This window comes from Eublepharis macularius, chromosome 5 (assembly GCF_028583425.1).
Source record: "Eublepharis macularius isolate TG4126 chromosome 5, MPM_Emac_v1.0, whole genome shotgun sequence".
In the NCBI taxonomy this organism is placed as follows: domain Eukaryota; kingdom Metazoa; phylum Chordata; class Lepidosauria; order Squamata; family Eublepharidae; genus Eublepharis; species Eublepharis macularius.
In genome coordinates, this window is record NC_072794.1 from 128677397 (window position 1) to 128700746 (window position 23350).

Consider the following 23350-nt stretch of genomic DNA (forward strand, 5'->3'; position numbering starts at 1 on the left):
TTTTTGCTGCATTGTGCTGGTTGGCAATGGAGCACTTACTTTCCTGCTTGCAAATCATTGGCCTGTTGCGCAGGCATCACTTTGCCAGTAAATTTCCCGCCTTTGCGTACACCCACCAACACTCGCCTTCTTTGGGATCCACTGCTGTGTGAGTTTTCATGTGCTTGAGGAGAAACTCATTGGATCGATGGGTTTTTGGACAATGTGGTTTTTAGTTAAGTGTGAAAGAAGAATTGTTTCCCCAGCCCCCCCCCTTTTGAATAGTGTGTGCATGCATGCGCAGCTTCCCAACCCACCTTGACGCGTGCCTTCCCCAACACTCCTCGGGGTCCATAAACACAGAACCCTGTTGTTGCATGCTCTCTCAAACTTGGTGGGCCAGGGGTTTAAAGGGAGGGCTGGGTTCTGTGCAATTTTGGCACTGTTGTGGGCAAAAACAGCTGCCCCAAATCCTCATTCCCCCCCTAAAAAGAACTTCATGTGTTTGTGCATGCATGGCTAACACCTGCCTAAACTCATGAAACGAAAAAAAACGAAAAAAAGAAATGGACTGGATCTGAGCCAGCACTGCCTCAGGCAGAACAAACAGTAATGGAATAGAATTATCCCAGAACCCCCCGGAACATAAACTGAAACAGACATTTTCTAGGTGCGGACTCCTACTAGCAGCTATACTGTAGCTGTTAGTTCCAAGTAGCAACTTGTGAGTAAACGTGTAGCAAGGCCCAATTCAGGAGTGCTGTTTTCTCTGTGGGGAGCCAACCTGTGCATGTGCAAATCACTCCCCTCTCACTGTGCCCCCTAGGCCGTTTCAGCCACTGAAAAAAGCACAAGGGAGAAGGCAGAAATTCCTCCTTCTCCTGCACAGAGATTGTCAGTCTCTGGGTGACAGAATACAGCAGACAGATCCCTGGTTCATTATAGCAAGGCACAGGTCCTTGGTTAAATGACTTTTATTCAGAAATCAGATCTTTTCCATATTCAGGGCCAAAGGTCTACTTAGGAGTAAGGTAAGCAACTAAGTAGTTCTAGTAGAAGTTTGACAAGAATGGCAACATGGGGAAAACACATCTCTTTTCTACCCAACTTTCCTTCCCCTCCCAATGCCCAAACAATTCATTGTTGTTCTTTTCTGTGTGAGAACATTTTGCATATTTGTGCTATCACACCAGGAAGATGGAAGACATATCATAGTCCAGAGGAAAAGTTCAAAGTTGTAAACAGACAGCCACCTGTGAATGTTTGAGAATCCACTATAATACTAGCAACAAGAAATTGAGTTACACCAGGATTATGATTACAATAACTGGCCGTAGAATATAATTGAGTTACAACTGGCATTAACTGGCACCTAAGCATATAAGCCTCAGAATTAATATTGGCATGGATGAATGGGTACAGTCAAACATGACAGAGATCCCGATCTACATCAGGTCCTGCTGTGCAGTTACTCACATATTGACAACAGGAACTAGCAGCTACAGTATAGCTGTATGTCCCTGAGGTGGACTCATGTAGTTTGTAACATCTTATTAGGTTCTAAGAATAGGAATGCCATCCTCTGAGTGGGGGTTGCAGATCCCCCAGAATTACAACTGATCTCCAGACTACAGGGATCATTTCCCCTGAAGAAAATGGTGGCTTTGAAGGGTGGACTCTAGGGCATTATATAACACTAAGTTCCCTCCCCTCCCCAAATCCCAGCCTCCCTAGGCTCCACCCTCCAAATATCCAGGTATTTCCCAACTCAGAATTGGCAACCCTCTCTAAGAGACTGATTGGCCCACTGAGCGACATGGCTGTGGGGCCTTGAACCTGGATCCTAGTCTGACAGCCTAACCATTATATTACATTGGTTCTCAGCCCTCTACTGTTTTCTCATATAACTACTCCCAATCAAGAAGGGCACATTTGTACAGTACGTCAGTTACACAATGCACACTTGAATGATTCATATTTCACATGCTGAAGTAAACTATTTCTACCCATTTATCAATAGGAGTTTTAATTGCAGGTACTGTAAAATACTGTAAAAGCTTGCTCCCCTCCTCCACACAAAATATAGTGTAAAATATACGACAAAGTACATTTCACACACTGGAAGCTCACCAAACGATCCTACCAACTTCCTGAAGGTTTTAGCCTTGCTGCAGATGCTTCCATACTAATCCTCAACAATTCAACCATCATCAGTGTATCTCAAATCCATCACAAACAAAAAAGGAATAGAATTTATCATTTGGGAGTGGTCTGCAACCGCTGAAAGTACTCCATGAACTAACTCTCTTCCTTTTCTTTTTCACTGTTTCTATATTCCTTGCACATCCCTAGAGCATCCCACCATGCTCTTCTTAAGAGCCAGCTCCCCGCTACCTTGGCAACGGCCTTCCCAGTATCATTCAATTAAAAAACAAATTTAAGCAGAGAGGTCAGATGAATTTACAAAATCAATTTGCACAGGGAAATTTCTTCTCCCCCACCCCTTCATTCGTATGAGAAACAAAGTAACTCAATTTCCCCTCTTCCTTCCTCCCCACCCTACAAAACCTCCTGGTGTATCAGTAGTGGCAATAAGCTATGCATCGCCTGCAGATACAACTGAGCTGGAAGAAATGCCAACGAACGCTTCACTGAAAAATGACTTTGGATACGTGGATTCAACCACTGGCCTGGTGGGGGTGCAGGTAAAACACTGACGCGAACAGAAGTCAGCGTGCAGCTGCTTCTGTTAAACAGAAACACTTTCTTTTACTCATCATCTTGGTCAAATGATTCCCCTGTAAACATCAGATTCAGATGTCAGAGTGCGTCTGCCACAGAGCTTGGCCGCTCCTTTTTTGTTTCTATTTTTCATACTCCTGGTCTAATTTATAATCAGCATTTGCAGTGGGTTCTCCCTGCCTCTCAGAAAAAGAGAGTAAAAAGACAGGGGGGCAGCAGGATTGCACAGTCCTTGAGCAAAGATAATAGGCCATCACAACCCCAATTAAACAATTAGAGGAAAGGAACAATGCTGCTGTATTCCCCTCGCTGTGTAACGGGGTTTAGTTTCAGTTCTAGTCCCCTGATGGGACGTGACCTGGGGAAAGGGTTTGGCCTTCTCCCCAGACACCAGTGAAATCAGTTTATCCTCTATACTATAAAATACACTCCTTACTCTACACACTGCCCCTTCTCCTTCCTTCAGGGGGGCCGTGTTTCATGGGAAACTGCAGTGGTTGCCTTTGGAAGACCGAAGGCAGGGATTACATGCTCAGAAACTTCCGTTGATACGAATTATGGGGCTTGCTCTGGCCAAAGCGTTGAAAGGAAGCTGAAAAACCATTCATGGGAAAACAGTTGCCTTGGAGTAAGGAATTACATTAGAGCTGTTTTGCAACATAAATATACCAAAGGGCTTAAAAATCAAGACAGGCAGTTGCAAAGATAAGTGGAGTATGCAGGGCAGCACAGAGAATCGCCTGTCATGTCTGATTTCCTTGTTAAAATGCAAGTGACGAATGCCAATGGGCAGTGTCAGACTAGGAGTGGGAGGGCCCAGGTTCAGATCCCCCCTCGGCCATGGAAGCTCACTGGGTGATCTTGGGCCAGGCATTCCTCACCATCTTACAGGGATGTTGTGAGGGTAAAGAACTCTATACACCATCCTGAGCTTATTCGAGAACGGGTGAGATAAAGCTAGAGAGATCTGTTTCCCAACGCTGCTGGGGGGGGGGGGGGGCAGCATCTGCTATACAGTATTTATGTAGAAAATGTCTATGCTGCCTCTCCAGAGGCCTGCTTTGTGGCAGCTCTCAGCTAAAACAAAACCAAGCGATCCAGGGCATAAAAGCAACATCAAATACTGAACAGCCTACACTAATATTTATAAAACACTCTTCAGGGTAGAAGCAGATCATAAAACAGTTAAAAGATGGAGCCCTTTAGGCAAAGGCCTGGGTAAAAAGAAATGTGGGGGATTACACTCGAGTTCCTTGGTTGTGTACAAGGGTTTTAAAAACAAATAAGGATCTCAATATGGGCCCATTGACAGTAGTGTACAGAACTGCCTCCCATGTGGTTTCTGTACAATCTAACATGGGTAAACAGGGCCATTTCTAAAAAGCAAAGCTGCTTTGGGTGATCTTTCCTTTGCTAACAGTTTTTCTTTTCCATTCAAAATCTTTTTTTTTTTTGAAAAGATTTTTATTGGGTTAGAATCCGTTATTTTTACATTTACATTCAATTTTCCCCAATTTTCCATTTCTAACCCCCTCCCTTTCCCCCCCTTTTGTTGACTTCCAACAGCTTTCCAACCCTTTGTCCCTTTTCCCTTACTTCTATTAGATTCCTCTATCTAAAACAAATATATATTCTCCATTATTCTAAGCAGTATATCCTTAGCTATTTTTAATATTATATACCCAAACTGTAAGTCTTTGTTTCCATCTTAGATAAACAATTTATCCCATTTTCCAATTTTAAATATTTCTATATATCATAAACCATGTAAATCATACATTCATTTAAATCATTTTCCATTCAAAATCTTATGCAGCTCCACCAGTTGTTATCCTGTACATGCTTGGATTCTGCCTTAAAAATGTCACTGATCTATGGCTGTCCTGGTGTTTTAGGGCTTTGGGGCTCTCCTCAGTTTATGCCACAATAAATGTGTTAGTCTTTAAGGTGCCAAAGGATTCTTGCGTTGGTTTTTCTGCAATGGAACTGTACTGTAACCACAGCTTAGAAAGCCTCAGTATCTGTGTAGTCAGAACTATGTACTGTCCCTTTAACAATTGGTACTCATGGGAATTGTAGTCCCCCCTCCAATATAGAAGTTTATTGTAGGCTTCCTGTGAAGGTGTTAAAGTTTTATGGTCCTCTTCCCTCCTTTGTTTGGACCCTTTCCCTCAAGGATGCAACAGTCATAATGAATTTACCGCTTGTCTACAACAAATCTGGACCAATAAAGATGAATCTTGCTTATGTTTGAACCATGCCTCGTTCACTGGCTAAAACTGTGAGTAAGGATCCCTTTTACGATCTGGGTTGAGAAAGGCAGCGCGTTAGAGCTATCTGGAAGCTAGCATCTTTCCCAGCTGCTTCCAGAATAGTAAATTCAGTATCCAGTTCTCTCTACCTCCACTGTTGGAATGCGATGCCATACCAGATGATCGCGACCAGATTCCGACACCAGACGTAGCGCTCCATCATCCGCACCTACAATCAATAGCAGATCACCTTCCTGCCCTGGATCCAGATGCACAGATCTTGCTTCTGCTAGGGATAGATGCTACCAATCTGCTAGTTTGCCACGAGGTGATCGTTGGACCTCCTGGCACCCCACATGCCCAGAGGTATGACCTAGGATGGGTCATAGTGGGGAATGTGTGTGTAGATCACTTACAGATGCCAAACCAGATGAGCGTCTTCGCCACAACCATCATGGATAACGGACGAGCCTCACACTTGAAGCCATGTCCAGAACACTTCACGCTAACGGAAGAGGACTATGGCCTTGGAACTACAGTGTTCCAAACAACCAAAGATGATAATCTGCTCGCCCCATCTATGGAAAACAAGCAATTCCTACAACTAATGGAAAAGGAACTTCAGCAAGACGACTCTGGAAGTTGGATTGCTCCACTCCCTTTCCGCACACCTAGGCAGCGATTGCCCAACAACCGTGAACAAGCCCTATCTCGACTCAACACCTTGCGCAGAACCCTGGCAAGGAAGCCTGAGATGAAGGCCCACTTTGTGGAATTTATGGACAAGATGCTGCAGAATAAGCATGCAGAACTTGCACCTCCACTGCGAGAGGGAGAAGAATGCTGGTACCTGCCATTCTTCGGGGTATACCACCCCCAAAAGCCCGGCCAGATCAGAGTGATCTTCGATTCCAGTGCTCAATTTCAAGGATTCTCGTTGAACAAGGCCCTCCTAACTGGACCAGACCTAACCAACAGCCTACTTGGTGTACTCATCCGCTTTAGAAAGGAAGCCGTAGCCGTCATGGCGGACATCCAGCAGATGTTCTATTCCTTCCTCGTCAGAGATGATCACCGCAACTACCTACGTTTCTTATGGTTCAGTGATGAACTGCATAGCCAGAAGATTACCGAGTATCGCATGCGAGTCCACGTGTTCGGCAATGGACCGTCCCCAGCAATTGCCAACTATGGGTTGCATCAAACTGCACGCATAGGAGAAGGGAAGTACGGCCTGGACGCAAGGCAATTTGTGGAATGGGACTTCTATGTGGACGATGGACTGAAGTCCTTACCCACTCCAGAAGAAGCCGTGGACCTGCTAAAGAGAACGCAACAAATGCTGGCTGCAGCTAATCTTAGGCTGCACAAAATTGCATCCAACAGCACTAAGGTGTTGGAAGCATTTGCTCCAGAAGACCATGCCAAAGGACTACAGGATCTAGACTTGGGTGGCGACACTCCCCTCCTCCAACGCAGCCTTGGATTGAGTTGGGACCTGAAGAAGGACACCTTCATCTTCCGAGCACCAGCCCAAGAGAAACAGTTCACACGACGAGGAGTCCTGTCAGCAGTGAACAGCTTGTTTGATCCCTTGGGGTTTGCTGCACCAGTGACCATCCAAGGAAAACACCTCCTACGCACCCTCTCCTTAGGCACCAAAGACTGGGATGAGCCTCTTCCTCCCGACCAAAGAAAGGAATGGGAGGCCTGGAGAGGTTCGCTCAACTGCCTGCAAGCCATCCAGATCCCACGCACCTACGTACCAGTCTCGCCTGCCGCCGCCTCCCGCAGAGAACTACACATCTTCTCAGACGCATCCACGAAAGCGATTGCAGCCGTAGCATATCTGCAGGTCGTTGGCGGGGAGAACCAATTCCACGTGGGCTTCATCCTGGGGAAAACTAAGCTAGCCCCGCTACAGGGACACACCATCCCACATCTGGAACTATGTGGTGCTATGCTTGCTGTGGAGCTTGCAGAGATAATAGAGAGAGAGATGGACCTTACCTTTGATACCACTACCTTTTACACAGACAGTAAAGTAGTACTCGGATACATACATAATCAAAGTCGTCGGTTCTATGTGTATGTCAGCAACCGAGTAGAGCGTATTCGACGATCCACATGCCCTAGCCAGTGGCGACATGTTCCTACGGATCAGAATCCGGCAGACCACGCAACATGGTCTATCCTTGCCTCACAGCTGGCTGAGTCCTCCTGGCTGAAAGGACCTGACTTCCTCCTGCGCTCGGTCAATCCAGTACAGCACGAGGAGGAACACTACGAGCTCCTAGACCCAGACCAGGACAAGGAAGTTCGGCCTCAAGTCACCTGCATGAAAGTGGGAGTCGAGACCGACCACCATCTAGAAGCAAAGAGATTCAAACGATTCTCCAAATGGAAGCCACTGGTTCTAGGGATGGCACGCCTCATCCACTTTGCTCGCCACCGGAATACAGAGCCAACCTCGTCAGAAGTACGACGCAGGGCAGAGCTCCTGATTTTCCAGAGAGTACAGCACAAGTTCTATGTAGAAGAACTCGAAAACACCAAGAAAGGGTTGCCTATACCCAAGAACAGTCCGCTACTTAAGCTGAACCCCTACCTCGATGATGATGGCTTACTTCGGGTAGGAGGGCGTCTCAAGGCAGCTGATGTAGGCTCAACAGTAGCGAATCCTATCATCCTTCCAGCTCGACATCATGTGACTGTCCTCTTGGTGCGCCACCACCATGAGCGGGTTCATCATCAAGGACGTCACTTCACAGAAGGAGCCATCAGAGCAGTGGGCCTATGGATTGTGGGAGCGAAAAGATGCATCGCTGCAGTCCTACAGACCTGCATACAATGCCGGAAGCTCAAAGGTCCCCATCAGCAGCAGAAGATGGCTGACCTGCCACCGGATCGACTCAGCACTGAGCCCCCTTTCACTAACGTTGGACTTGACGTATTTGGCCCCTGGAATGTAGTGACACGCAAGACCAGGGGAGGACAAGCCAACAGCAAGAGATGGGCAGTGCTATTCACATGCCTGAGCATCCGAGCCGTACATATTGAAGTGATTGAGTCCATGGATGCTTCCAGCTTCATAAATGCCCTCAGAAGATTCCTTGCCATACGGGGACCTGTCAAGCTACTGAGGTCTGACCGTGGCACGAACTTCATTGGTGCCTGCAAGGAGCTAGGAATCAATAGAAGCACAGATCTGGACCCAACCCACAGCAGCTACCTGAGCGACCAGAATTGTAAATGGATCTTCAACCCTCCCCATGCCTCTCATATGGGAGGAGTGTGGGAGCGCATGATTGGCATTGCGCGCAGAATATTAGACTCTATGCTAGCAGGAAAACCTTCTCTCACTCATGAGACCTTGGCTACCCTCCTGGCAGAGGTGTCTGCTATCATCAATGCCAGACCTTTAGTTCCAGTATCATCTGATCCTGAGAACCCTACCATCTTAACACCAGCCACCTTGCTGACACAGAAGACAGGCGCCTGGCCTGCACCTCAGGGAGACTTCATCTCTAAGGATATGTTCAAGCAGCAATGGAGGCAAGTTCAACTCCTTGCTAACACCTTTTGGAAGCGATGGAAACAAGAGTACCTCCCAACTCTGCAATGCCGACGCAAGTGGGAGAAGTCTGAGCCCAACCTACGAGAAGGTGATGTCGTCCTCCTGAAAGACAAGGACGCTCCTAGGAACTCGTGGCCCATGGGACTTATAGATCGAGTTCTACCCAGCGCGGACGGGTTGGTCCGCAAGATTGACATTCGTGTAGCCAGACACGACGGCCCGAAGATTTTCACCAGACCAGTCACCGAAGTGATCCTACTTGTTCGGAAGACTGATCTTGAAGACTGAAGCTCAAGCTTTGCATGCCATTTGTTGCTTATATGCTATATTTAGCCTTTATTGCCTAGTTATGAGAATAGTGTAGCATGACATATATGCTTAGACTTGTTAGGTTACTCCACTAGCTTGCATGTTGGGGTGGAATCCATAGGATCCCAGGCGGGGAGTGTACTGTAACCACAGCTTAGAAAGCCTCAGTATCTGTGTAGTCAGAACTATGTACTGTCCCTTTAACAATTGGTACTCATGGGAATTGTAGTCCCCCCTCCAATATAGAAGTTTATTGTAGGCTTCCTGTGAAGGTGTTAAAGTTTTATGGTCCTCTTCCCTCCTTTGTTCGGACCCTTTCCCTCAAGGATGCAACAGTCATAATGAATTTACCGCTTGTCTACAACAAATCTGGACCAATAAAGATGAATCTTGCTTATGTTTGAACCATGCCTCGTTCACTGGCTAAAACTGTGAGTAAGGATCCCTTTTACGATCTGGGTTGAGAAAGGCAGCGCGTTAGAGCTATCTGGAAGCTAGCATCTTTCCCAGCTGCTTCCAGAATAGGAACAACATTGCTTTCCCTCCTGAATCTTAAACGTAGTCACAGAAATCAATTACAAATGGGTGAAAGCTGTTTCTTTAGTTTAATGTGCTGCTCTTTTTCTTTTTCTTTTTTTTGGCCCTTGGAAAGGCGGCAATCCTTTTTCTCTTGCATTTCCTGTGTTCCTCCCCCTTGTGTGATCTTGTGATGAGAGGGAAGCTATTTGGAGAAGAGAATTGGGAAGCTGGCAGAGGATCTGAAAGCTGAATCTTTGCCCTAAGTGCTATGGTTGACTACAATTACAATGTCAGTTCAGTTAATCTCCTAGTTGGAACCTCCATGTCATATATGCACAGCAAAATAAACCCTCTGTGCTTGGTGACGAGGCTGCATCATCACTGCTGGTCAGCTGGGGTCTTATTCATCCACCAGGCAAGGTAGTAATCTTGATGACCCCTGCCAAGTTCCCCGAGGCCTGCTCATCCCCAGACATGAGGCGAGGGCACAGCTTGCATCCAGTTCCTCCCATCGTGTGCAGCTGCAGTCCCATTGAGTGGGAACCACTTCTTGTGCCAGATCTGCACTCACTCATCCTTCTTCCCTGGTCACGCTGGATGATGTTTCACCCACTGGGCCAAGCAGAGGCTATTTTCTAGCCAAACACTACAATTTCCAGCCACAGTAAATTAAACAGCAGGAACTTGCAGAAGGGCTGCGATACAAATGTGGCAATGACCCATTTTCTGTTCTCCTAGCACAGGTCATAGTCCAGGACAGCTGGTCCCAGCTGGACCAAAACTCATAGGGATCATATGACTGAACGTGAGTGAGAAAGCAAGGACAGACTCAATGGCAGATCTATTCCCACATTGCTGGGGCTCTTGATGGAATTATACTGCAGCTGGGAAGCATCTTCTCTTCCACTTGACACAGTGGTTTTTTCAGTCTCATATACAGTAAGCAGGGTAGTCAGTACTTGAGGTGGGAAATGCTACAAAAATGGCATAGTTAAACTCTGGCAGGTCACTTTTCTCAATAGGGCAGGGCTGGCCTGAGTTGTAAGTGCGGCACTAGGGGGTGCTTTGCTACTGGAGTTTATGATTCTCTGATGTACAGACTCTTCAGCCTGTACCAGATGATAAGTTATCTGTCCTGACACCATAAAATCACATCCTGCCCCCTCTCCACCATCTACATTTATCTCTGTGATTTCAGTTGCAACCAGCTATAGATTATACTTTGTGCCCTATCATGAAATCTCACTGTTGACTTTGGAAGAAGCTCTCCTCAGTAGCTGTGCATGTTGCATGCTGTGAACATTGGTTCAATATGGGCCTGCTGTAAGTCAAAAGGAACTTTCTCCATAAACATTTGCATTTTTATTTACTTAAAATCTATATCCTAACTTTTCAACTAGCTGGTTTACATGACAGAGTACAGGATATAATCAGAACCTGAACAAAACCAGTCCAAAGAAAGGCACTGTAATTTCCTGGCTATCTGTAAATTTAACAGAGGCCACAAGTTTGCTGAAACTGAGCAGACTTCACTTGCTTCTTGAAGATGTCACTGATGTCAAGAAAATGTAATGAAGGGTATTATATAGAGTTTGCTAAAATGTGGTGCTCCTCATCTTCCTCAGTGCACTCACCAGTAGCTGTGCCTCACAGAAGGCAAACAGAGCCATGCGGCCATCTTGGATAGTTATCACACCCCACTCATCTTGGGAGCCTCTCACACCCCACAAACAGAACCCGCCTAAAGTGACTTAAAACTAGCCTGGCCCAAAGTCTGCCCTGCCTCACTCCCCATGGATGATTTGGCTGTTTAGTTCCAGTGCATTTATGAAATCCAGCTCCCAGTCCTCACTTTTGCCCTGTCTGGTTTGCCAGCCTGAAATTCTGAGGTTTTGTGTACCTTTACATAAAAGGGAAAAATTCATGAAGAAGGCATTTTGCATCAAAATGCAATCTTTCCCTGTATATGAATCTCGTAAAGATACACAAGCCATCTCAGGTTGGGATCTTACATCCCTAAAACCTGTTGGCTCTGTAGCTCTGTCTCCCTCCCAAATTTCCTTGCCTGTCCTATCCACTCTTCCTCCCAATAATTCACAGCCTCTTCTGTCACTAATCCCATGAGAGAGACTTCCTGTCTGGCTTCTCTCTGCTGAACTCCATGCCACCACCACACACTTTTTCTTCAGGGCCCTCCTTCATAATTACTGCTATTCTCTCTCTCTCTTCAGCCATTCTCTCAACCAGTTTTTCTTAGAGGTAGCTTTTGATATTTTCATCCCTGAAAGGACAAGTCAAAAATCAAACCTCCCCTCACTTGTTTTCAATTAATAGAGATGGAGACAGAAGAAGAAAAGTCCACCTCTCTGAAATTTGGCACAGTCCAAGACCACCACTGGCATCCCTCTTCTCCTTACCTTACAAAAAATATACAGCTTCTCCTCTCCTCAATCCCTGTGTCAACAACTTGACAGCCCTCACCTTCCCACTTTCCTCAACTCCCTGACTATCCTGCCCTTCCTTATCTTAGGGCTCTGTTTTCTCATACTGCTGTCCCCTTTCCCTCCTTCCTTCAAACTTTGGCCCTCCATTACTCTAGCTTCACTTCCTTCCAGAACCTTCTCCACTCAGCTCTGCAGTCCTCATCCTACTGACTTGCCTACCAAGTTCTTTCTGTCATGAGTGCTCTGGGAGAAAACGGCAGAGAAAATATACAAGGACAAGGAGACATACTACAGCATGTACTACCTCCAGCTGTGCAATAATTAGCAGCAAATAATGCAAACCCTTGTTAATCTGGATATACGCTAAATGGCTGTCTTTCTGTCTTATATCCCAATAGTTATTTCTGTTTTTGAGATCACAGACGGCCGAAATATTGTGCAGTGCCTCCAAGCTGAATGCATACAAACAATCACTTGTGAAGCCACCATCTGCCCTCTCATTCACCTCTAGTGCGTTTCATGCCATTAGGCATATTGCAGCCCATCTCCCCCCCTCCCAAAGAATGGCTTTGCCCTCCCCCCTCCAGTCCATTGGTCATGACATCCGTCATCACAGGAACGGCAGAGATGACTCCAGAGCTCCCATCTGTCAAGGCCGTCAGGTTACGAGTAGCACTGGATGAATGCCTAACAATCCATCTGCCTCCTTGCATTTAAATACAACATATCCCTATTCGCTATGGCAATGGTAACTGGAAAAGAAAGTGCTAGGCCTTCACATGCTAGGTGTGCACCATGCAGCATCTCTATGTCCTCCACAAAGGGCTCATCGGGCAGTGAACCCCATTCTGATCATCCTTTAGGCCACATTCAGAGCAACAGTGGTCGTGGGCATGCTGGACATATATAGCTAAAATTCTCCTTCATAGGTTTTTAAATGTCAGCTGTATAGTGTTGGGAATGCTGTGAGATTTTGATGGCAGAGCCTGAGAAGGAGGAGTTTGGAGAGAAAGCAACAACACTTCTGGGTGACACTCTTTCTCTAATTTCTCTATGATAAAGACCACAGAGACAGAGAAATTCTTAGAGCATCCAACTGTTTTTTCTCCTACTCTTCAATTTCTTGGGTGTGGGGGATAGGGCCTGAGGGTGGGGGTTTACCCAGTACAGGCAGGCAAATGGCAAACCTATTGCATTCTTTTCCATCTTTCCATCTATAAAAATTGCAAAAAGCATTTTCACAGAGGAAACCAAGATCACATAGATGTTTGTCAGTTGCCCCCTACCTGTTAGGGAGTGTTGTGGCTCAGTGTCGGAGCATCTGTTTGGCATGCAGAAGGTCCCAGCTTCGACCTCTGGCATCTCCAGCTAAAGGGATCAGGTAGTAGGCAATGTGAAAGACTTCCACCTGAGACCTTGGGGAACTGCTGCCAGTCAAGAGTAGACTGTACTGGGTCCAATAAACCAAGGGCCGACTTAGCATAAGGCAGCTTCGTGTGATGACTGCATGTGCACCTTTTTCACTGCACCACCCACCATCTGGCCACGAGGCTTGACATTTAACCTGAGGTTGAAATAATCTCCCAGTTTTGATCTCTGTAATGATAAGTGCACTTACAGTGCAATCCTAAGCAGAGTTACTCCAGTCTAAGCTCACTGATTTCAATGGGCTTAGACTGGAGTAACTCTGCTTAGGATTGCACTGTTAGAATACTCATTGTTTGAAGTTGAAGTTCTATTGAAATAAGGCTACTGAAATGAGTAAAATTACTTCTAAGTAATCTGGATAAGTTTGATTACACTAGTTCATCAATACTGCTTGATTTAACCTACTGGAATAAAACATTTCGGAAGTGGTTGGGACAGATTGCAAAGCCAAGCGATCTGAGCACAGATCATTTGCCAGGATCACATTGCCCTTGGCTTGTGGTTTTCAGGTTTTTGGTCTCTTATGAATTTAAACAACTTGCGGGGGGGAGGGAGGTGGCAGCAGAGTCTGGAGGTCAATATTAGTGCAAAAGCTATTTAGTTATTTCTGGTATGAAAATCATGCCTGAATAAAAGTGGAATAGTTATTTGAGTACAATCCTAGCTCTATGATACCAATGGATTCAGCCAGTATGTATAGGCCTGTGTGCACTGCATTCTGCTAAAGAGGAAAAGTCCTGAACAACGATGAGAATTCTGTCTTTGCTGAATTAGACCAGGGAACACGGCAGAATCAGTGACCAACAGAACAACACCCCAGTCATTCCGCTCCTGCTGAATATGAGCTCCAGCACTGGCAAAGCAATGTCTTGTATTCATCTTGCCTTGCTTTCTATGTACCTGTGAGCATGCTGATAGATGAAGAGTTATGAAGAGTAACTCAAAACACTTGCATAATCCCATAGCTATAGAAACTGGCACAACAAACAGTATCATCTGCTGAAATTCCCATTAATGACAGGCAGAGAAAAGGGCACTTCCTTGCTATAGAGGGGGAGAGGAGGGAGTTCCCAGATCTAAGTAGGAGCTTCAATAGCATCTCAGCTGGTCTAAATGAATCAGCTACTCTCTGCCCATTTCTTCCCTCCAGGGAGTTCTTTCCAGCAAAGCTCCTGAATGGGCCTCTAATCTTGTTAGGTCACACGTGCTGTCCATTCTTCTTCTGAGAGTGGGGGGGAGGTGGATTTGCATCCTATGCTCTAATGAGACTAATTCCACTGCAGCCTGGTAACCTGACTTACTAGAATGCTTCCCTCTGGGGCAGCAGTGCCGGGAGCTCAAGAGGGAGACACACGCGCAGCAAGGCAGAGGCTGGCCCCAGCCTTCAGCCTTGTGCATACTAGAAAAGGAAGCCATTCTGTCTGACCTGTAGTCACAGTCGCATCAATGCAAATATTTCAGAAAACAAGGCATTGGTAACATTGGAAGATGAGAGATTCAGGGTTTTTTTTTCTTGAAACTCTTCTCCCTATTTTCATTAGCTGGGGGCTGGTTGTAGTTACTCAGTAGTAGGGAAGGATACGCTGCACATTCTCAAAGGGATACATTTCTTCACAGGAGGCCTGATACAGAAAGTAGGTTCCATTCCAGAGCTAGAACTCAAGCGAAGTCCTAGCTCTAATTATTTTAGTTAGAAAGTCTTAGAGGAAGAAAACAGTCTTATTGCTTCAAGCAGTTCTACAATACTCTAACTTACATACATACAACTCTAGTTAAAAATAGAGGTTAAAAAAATAAAGAATTCATGTTGTATGTCATGTGCTGTCAAGTCGCTTCCAACTTACAGTGACTCTACGAATCAATGACCTCCAAAATATCCCAGTCAAGCCATCTCATTTTGGGTCTTTCTGAAAATCATCCATATAAAATTATTTTCAAAGTAATATATAGATTACATGAAATTTATTTTCTCATTGGTAGCTTATCTTTGAAATCTGGCAAGGCTGTAAAAAATCTAAAATAATAAAGCAAGCCTTTCTGTGCCCAGACAATCTTTTAAAAGAAATGTTTAAAACAAAATTCCAAAGGATTGTACCATGCTGCATTGCTATGAAGGGAAGGTGTAGTTTTTCTGGTGTTTACTTCTCTTTCTTAAGGGCCTGATAAGTCTTCTCACACAAAGGCGGTGGTATACCAGAGAACCAACTATCTAAAAACACTCACACAAAATCAATCTTTCAAAATGTATCAAACGGCTAAGGCACAGAGATGAGAGTATTGCTTATAACTAGTGATGCTGCAGATACTATCTAGTAACTGCTAAGGGCATCATTCTACCATCTCATAATACAAATCTCCATGCATTTATAAGATGTTCAATGTAATTCTATGCAGAGATACTCCAGTCGAAGGCCACTGAAATCAACACAGAATTGTACTGTTAAACTTGCTCCCTTTCCACAGGGAATTATCCCCTACCTCCTCCAAAAGGTGCATTAGTGAACCAGAAGAATTTAATGCGGGTTTTAGGAAATATTCAGAGTGTCCTAAGGCAGCTCTAATATATTTAGCCACATACAAGGCATTTATTCAAGGGAAATAAGAATAAACATTCAGACATTTAAAAACAAAATTACATTTTTCCTAATCTTCCCATTCATAGATGTTAATATAGATGTAGAGTACAACAGACCAAGCAGCACTTAGAAGTCAATTTTCCAATTAGCCTTATTAAGTTCCTTTTAGAAGCAGGATCTGCTTCTCACTGTAATTAACAGTACTAATATACAAGGAAGCTGCAAGAGTGTCGCAAAAGAATGCTGGAAATATCAGTTATGCAAAAGTAAAGACAGAGTGGGTGAAAATGCAACGCACCTTTTGTATTACTTGGCAATATGAGGTGCCTAATCTCTTTTAGCCTTTGTGGCTTTGGGCTTTCTCCATGGAAATGACATGGTTGTTTCAACAGTTACTCAAACTAATTCAACAATAAAAGGTGTATAATACTTAGAGCTTGTTAGACCGTTACTGTGGCAAAATAAAAGCATTTAGAGACACTATACTATTTACTGTCTGGAATCCTGGAGACCCTTTGATCAGAGAAGCATCCTCAAAAAGAACAGCAATTACTTAGAAACTAACTTTTGGGCCAGTAATTTGAGAAAACAATGGGATGGTTGTGTTAGTAAAGAAATTAGGTCTGCCAGTTATTCAGGACAAATACATGATCAAATACAGAACATCCTATCTCTTATATAGCATGTTTTCTCAGTATATGCCACAGCCCAGAAACGTATGTTGTGTGGTGAATGAGAGAAAATGTTAAATCCTTGAATGCAAGTGCTTCTTTGAGGGAAGATCTCAGATCCTGCATAATAAATAAGTATTTATAGAGCAAAGAACGATTCAGTTTCTCAGAGAAGGGATGTCTATCCTGTTGCCTATTCAGATATAAAGCAAAAGCAACTTAGTTGGAGATGGGTATGAACACTGCACATATCAAATAAAACGTTGAGAGAGAACAGAGCTACTGAGAACCACTGTAGGCTGCCAGACAAAAAGATTCCCTTTTGACACCCTGTTATGCCACCCGCATTCAACCCAATCATCATATGAAAACAAAATTATTTCCTTAGATCTACGGAGTCCCAGGGTGACCCAGTGTCCTAGAATTTTGTTCCTCGCTTTGCTTGGCAGCCCTATGAGAAAACCGTTTTTAGAAAAAAGCTGAAAAATTTAGCACTGATTATCTTGCAAAATTTGTAATTGTTTTCTCTGATCAGTGTATGTTTCCCTTTGAATATACAAGTGTGTGCGCGCACCAACACTCTTGAGAAGCAAAGTGTTTTTTGCCAGAATTAAAGGGAATTTTTGATGCAACCTTCACTCGAACTGCACTATCATTTGCCTCTAATGCTTGATATCGATGGACTGATTGATCATGGGTTATTTCTAGCACCCCACTATTGCACAGGGCACATTTAGCCAACTATAAAGAGGCTCTGTAAACCTTGACTGTGTTTTACCTCCTGATCAGGATTTCAGCATAACTCAAATCCAGACATGTTCCTTCTGTTGAAAACTCTAGCAGAGATACCAGAGTTTCTCTGCTTGCCTGTTATAATGTTGTTATTAGTACTACTAGAATTACCATCACTTGCTATTTCTACAAAGCACTTACATGGAGTTTTAGAATGTTCAAAATCAGTTCATTTCTCTAACAACCTGTAACTTTAACTCCAGTTTGTGTTTTATTCAGTGAATGTCACAAGATTCCAGAGGTATAGCCTGTTCTATTATTTATGATAAATACTAGAGTATAAAGCATTTTCCAAAAGGGAACTCTCTGATAAGGAAAGTCAGTGAACATCTATCTCCCATTTTGAGATTATTGTGAAATCAGTGAAAAAATAATCTCAAACTTATTACAGAAATGGTTGTGCAATCTATGACACTTTCTCGATTATGAGAAACATATGGGAAATGTTCATTCAAATCTAATGGGACTTCTCCCATGTAAAACTGCCAAATTTTAGCAGGAAATCTTTTATTCATCAGGATCCCACCAGGAACTGATAACCCAGAGTAATGGAGTCTGTTGCAGAGGAGAAAATGCACACCAAGTCTTCTCTCGTTGCATTCCATTCTACAGGATCCCCTCTATTTAGCTAGATTTTGATACTTCAATCCAGGAGCTCTTCAGTGCTGTAATTGTGATATACTCTAGGCAAGTGATCAGAAGTAATTAAAATGTTCAACAGGTTTGAAATGAGCTTTTTAGTTTCCACTGCCCCTAACCAAGGCAGAAAAATATTGGCAAGTAAAGGAATGCAACTTGAATGTTTTAAATATATATATATAAATCATTGAAATTGTTTGCACTATATTTGTTACCACGAAATGTAATTGGCTACACATCTTGCTCAGATACATAACCTGAAGAACTTTATATTCCAGTATTCCCCTTTGTTAGCAACAGGAAGTTCTTGACTGTTTTATGAGCTACAATTATGTGCAATCCATATACTTGTTAATTGCTTGCAAATTCTCTTCCAACTCAAGTCAGCAGAATGACCCAGGATTTAAGCTTGGTTCAGAAAGGATGGGATCTGTTTCCAGTGTGGTCACATAGGTGGGCATGAAAGCTTACATTTAATGCACAAAAATAGACCTTCCCCCTCCTGCAGTCACGTATCCTGATTCTTCTTCACCAGGAACAGTGGGCTCGAGCACTTCTACTTACCCGTGCCTCTCAAGCTGAGATCTGGGCCTTCACTAGGACTGGAGTGCTCATCACATGCACGCTCCTCCTTTGACAGGCTGGTCCTCTCCTTCTCACCCTGTCGCCTGATAGGCAAAGAAAGCACATCAAGTCAACCTTTCTCCATACTAGTTAAAAAACACGAGCAGATCAGACTGAAGGTTTGTTAACGTTCAATTCATTTCTCCGTTACTTGGGCAGACATGCTGTGCCTGATGTGCTGTTCACTCATGGATACCCAGTCTTAGTTTATCAGTTAAAAAATAAGAAAGGATCGCAATGCAATTGAGTGCTGTCAACCATGTGGTGCCTCTTGATCACAAAGTGTACCCAGGGCTTTGTAGAGGTGGAAGCAGAAAAGTCCTAGGCAGGGCAGATGTAAAGCGGAACAGGCCTCCCATATCTTTCATAGTTATATAGAGGCAAAAAAATCTACCTTTTTAAAAGCAATGGTTGAATATTGTCTGTAAGTCTGTATTCCAATAGTCAGAGCTCTATCAGTTCTAATTTTGAAAAAAAAACTTGCAACACCGGTAACTGCCTATACTATACCTGCATTTCTTTTTCCCTGGAGCTAACTGCAATTCTGGGGGAGGGAGTTAAGCTGGGGAAAAGGCACGGAAGGAAATAACTAGGCATGGAAGGATAACTAGGGTTTTAAAAAAATGGAAAAGACCTTAAATCATGGGCATTTGTAAATTCCTCTGAATCTCGGGGTCTATTGTGTTATGTCTAGTCTGCCCCTAAGCAGGGTGATTCAGACAAGCCTATGTATGATTTACCACTCACCGATAGTGGAAGGGGGCCACCGTGGCCATAATGGGATGGTTGTGCTGAGGCACAGATGAAAAATTGATTGGCCCAGTGTGTAGCGCAGGCCCCTTATTAAGGTTGCTTGTGTCCAGCGAGATCACCTGAGGCTTATCCTCCAGCTTGGCTGTTCCACTTCCGTTTCCTTTCCAGTTAGCTTCCGAAGCCCACTGACCTTTCACTGGACAGCTCTGGGGTCTCTTCATGATGGGTGCTTCTGAAGACCGAGACAACAATGTCTCACTGTACAGGCCGAGATGAGAAGGACTCTTCCCTGGGAGGTGAGAGGCTTTTGTAGGCTCAGAAACTGGGCTGGGCTTCGCAAAACTCTTCTTGGCACCAAGGCTGGTACAATCTTCTCCATGCTTTGAGGTATCTTTGCCTTTCTCCACTGCTTGAACTATAGATTTTTTGGCTATTCCAGTGGCTCTGGGACTGGTCTTCTGTGCTCCCCGGGGGCTGCTGCAACCAGACACTGTGGTCAGACTGAGAGTGGGTTCCATCTCTTCTATCTCACCAGGACTCTCAGGCCCCTCTGCTTTCTCCTGTCCAGGGCTTGCAGTTGCTGGGACCTTGGGGATGCCCTTCTGCTTCCCTCCTTTAGGAGTACCATTGCTTGAGCTAACCAGCCCTTTTCCAGTCCTGGGTGAGGATGCCCTTTGGGAAGGAACAGCTCCCACACTGTTTTGCCTTGGGGGCAATTTTGGCGATGCTGCCAGAGTGTGTATCTTGCTGTGGGATGCAGCTCTGGGCACAGGGATTGAGGAGGCATAATGGCTACGTCCCGCTGCGTTCACATTGGCTGTTCCATTCATCATCAGCAAGGCTTGGTTGGAGGAGGGTCAATCTGAGAAGAGAAACACAGAAGAAGCTTTAGGATAGTGGCTTCTGCAGCCAAGTCTACCTCTACACAGTCTCCCAGAGTCACTTGGTTTTAAAGTACAGCCTTGGAGGTAGCAGCATATCCTTCAGCCAAGTACATAATAACCGGGGGTTGGGATGCCAAGGAATGTGTCAGATCTGCCGCGTAGTTTGCCTATAACCACCACCATCCCAAACACACACCTCTTCTTTTACTATTAGTTCAGCATTCAAATGCACCCAGAAATATTTTCTGCAATTGATCTAGTAATGATAAAGAACAATAGGAAAGAAACATTCCAAGTCAAACAGTCTCTCACTACCCCAAAGTTAACAGAAGCTTTTCCCCCTTCAGCAAGTTCCATCAGAGAGTTTCTGGCTCATGGCCAGGTAAAAAGACCTTTCCAAAATTACTTTTATTTGTAGCTATCTAATGAAAGGAACTAGTTTAAAGAGAGCTTGAAGGTTGAGGTAGATCACATCCTATGGCCAGAATCACACTGATCTTCTCACACTAGGGAGGGGCCATGACTCGGTAGCAGAACATTTGGTTGGCAAGCAGAAGGTCCCAATTCAATCCCCAACATCTTCAGCTAAAAGCATCAGGTAACAGATGATGTGAAAGATCCCTACCTGAGGCCCTGGAGAACTGCTGCCAGTCAAACCTTGATGGACCAGTAGGCTGATTCAGTATATGGCAGCTGTGTGTGTTCATTAGCTGAGCTACTTATACAGCAATAATCAACCCACAGGACAACATCTTCATCCTATATACCTGGTCGCTTTGCCCAACCCAAAAGTGGCACCTTAGGTCTAATTCAGAACACAGACAACCTGCATATCACATAGAAGCTCCTTTGAAACAGCTGCATCACATGGTGGCTGTAGCATGCAGAACATCTTGCCACTTGGATTGTCCTATCATGAGGAGAGATTTCATACTACTGCAAGGAACATTTGAGAGTGGGCAGAAACTCTCATGATCCTTATGGCAAGCCAATTATATAGCTTCCGTTAGTACCAGGAAAACTGGTATTCTGATAACTAGGAGGGTGTTAGAATACTGTCTACTGAGGATTCTTTTTAAGGATTTTCTAAAATCTAATCTAAGGTATGATTCTTTCCTTGAATATGAGACCTCCAAGGTAAAACTGATAAATGAATCTACGCTTCAGGATAAAGACGAACCCTGCTTTTTGAGAAAAGTTCAGTAGCAGAGCACAAATTCTGCATGAAAATCTCATCACCAAGATCTCCTATGACAGGCAGCACCTTGTATCAAATGTTTGACAGAAGCCTGCTTAGAAGTCTTGGTTATTAATTTACCATGCCAACAGTGTAGAGGCCTTTTCATCAAGTCATTTTTTATTGGCACAGATTCACCAACAGAAGACAAAACTTCAGAAGATTACGGCATGCTGACTTAGTCTTGCAAGGGGTTCACTGGACTCTGGGTCATGACATCCCTCTGGTGAACCGCACATGCAGCCTGTATGACCTCATCATAGAGGTTCAGCTAAAGGATATGTTGCTGCCACCAAAGCTATACCTTACAACCAGGTGACTCTGGAAGACTATCTAGAGGGTGAGATTTACCTTCATTTACACATGAAGAAGACATATGTGGAAAGACTTCAGAATGCAGGTGGTAATTGAATGCTCATAATGATTTTTTTTAAAGTGAAAATCAAACACGTCAGAAAGAATGATAGGCTTGAACATTTCTCCATGTTTTCATGGAACACATTTTCCTTCGCAACGAACTGTCACTGTGGGGAAGCATTCAAATATGTGATTCGTTAGCTATGAATAGGTACATAGTCTGAGGACCATGCCACATGCATATTGTCTATGACTGAATTGGCTCTAAGGGGATAATTGCTTTCAGTATCCTTAAAAATAGGCTACACGGTTGAGGCCCAAAGTATGACCCCTTAATTGATCTGGAGGCCGAGGTGAGGCATTTGTTTGTTTATACTCTGTTTTTTCAACCCAACAGGGATACGAAGTGGCTTACAACATCTTCACAACAACAGCCCTGAGAGGCATGTTAAGCTGAGTGTAATTGGACCAAAGTCACTCAGTAAGCTTCTAGGGCAGAATGGGGATTTAACTGGGGTCTCCCAGATTCTAGTCCAGCAGTCTAGCATGCTGACTCTTTAGGGGGGGGGGTGCTGATTTTTAAATCCTGCCTTCAAGGCCCTCTTCTTTTGCAAAATCCCTCCCCATTTCCTGGCACAAATAGTTCTCTTTTTAAAACATGGAGACACTAGGAAATTTCTCCAGAAAATAAATCCTCCAGAAACAAGGTTTCCATCCACATAATAATGAACACAAAACACCCAAGCTCAGGAAATGAAATGTTTAATAGTCTATCCATAATTTTTTTAAAAAAATATTTTCTTTATGCTAAGGAATTTTTCACATTACTATTGCTACAAGACACTGCAATCACACCCCAAACACACCTGCTGGGAATATACAGTCCAGTTGTGTCTATAGAGAGACGTTTTCAATGGGTCCACCTGTTACATTTCCTGAAAGCTCTGTAGGGAATTCCAGCATTGGAAGCATGTACCAACAAACAGAAGGTATGGAGACCCGCACCCCATAAGAGTCACCATCCCATAAGACCAATACACTCTGGAAAGCACTGCAACACAAGAAGCTGGGGAAAGGGTAAATTGGACAGCCTAAACCTATAAACATGGATGAAGGAGCCACGTATATAACAAAATATCATGAAGACTGAACTACCAACTGAACTATGTCAAAAGTAATGTAAATGAATGTCTTGAGCTGGAACAGGAAAGGGATTTTTTTTTTGCACTGCATTTCCAAAATGCTGGTTTCTTTTTCTTTCCTCAATGTTGCTAAGCCAGGGAAAACCAGAAGGACTTGAGGTTAAACAGAGGACACTGAAAACACTGCTTCACTTTCCCGTTTCCAGTACACCAGCAGCTCTGACTTAGGACCAGGACAGATGTGAAGCACAGCCTTCTGCTGGCTCTAGGAATGCGATCACATTACAAACCTTTGTGGTTGCAGCTAGGAAATCTGCCAATCACAGCTGACTCTCTAGACTGTTTCCTTTCCCTAGAAATCCTACTGCCAGGGGTAAATGATAGAAGCTATGGAGTTTAGTATGGCAGGAAAGAAGGTGGGGATG

At 44.2% G+C, this 23350-nt stretch overlaps 1 protein-coding gene across 2 annotated transcripts in view; it reads right to left on the bottom strand.

Moving 5' to 3' along the window:
- The window catches only part of NAV1 (neuron navigator 1), a 369442-nt gene that overhangs the window by 270407 nt on the left and 75685 nt on the right, over positions 1–23350 (bottom strand). For both annotated transcript variants that reach the window (XM_054979896.1, XM_054979895.1), the window contains exons 2-3: positions 19300–20167; positions 18493–18596 (exon numbers count right to left, since the gene is read on the bottom strand). In XM_054979896.1, the coding sequence (XP_054835871.1) occupies positions 18493–18596; positions 19300–20138 (943 nt within the window). In that variant the 5' untranslated portion in view covers positions 20139–20167. The remainder of the gene's footprint in view (positions 1–18492; positions 18597–19299; positions 20168–23350) is intronic.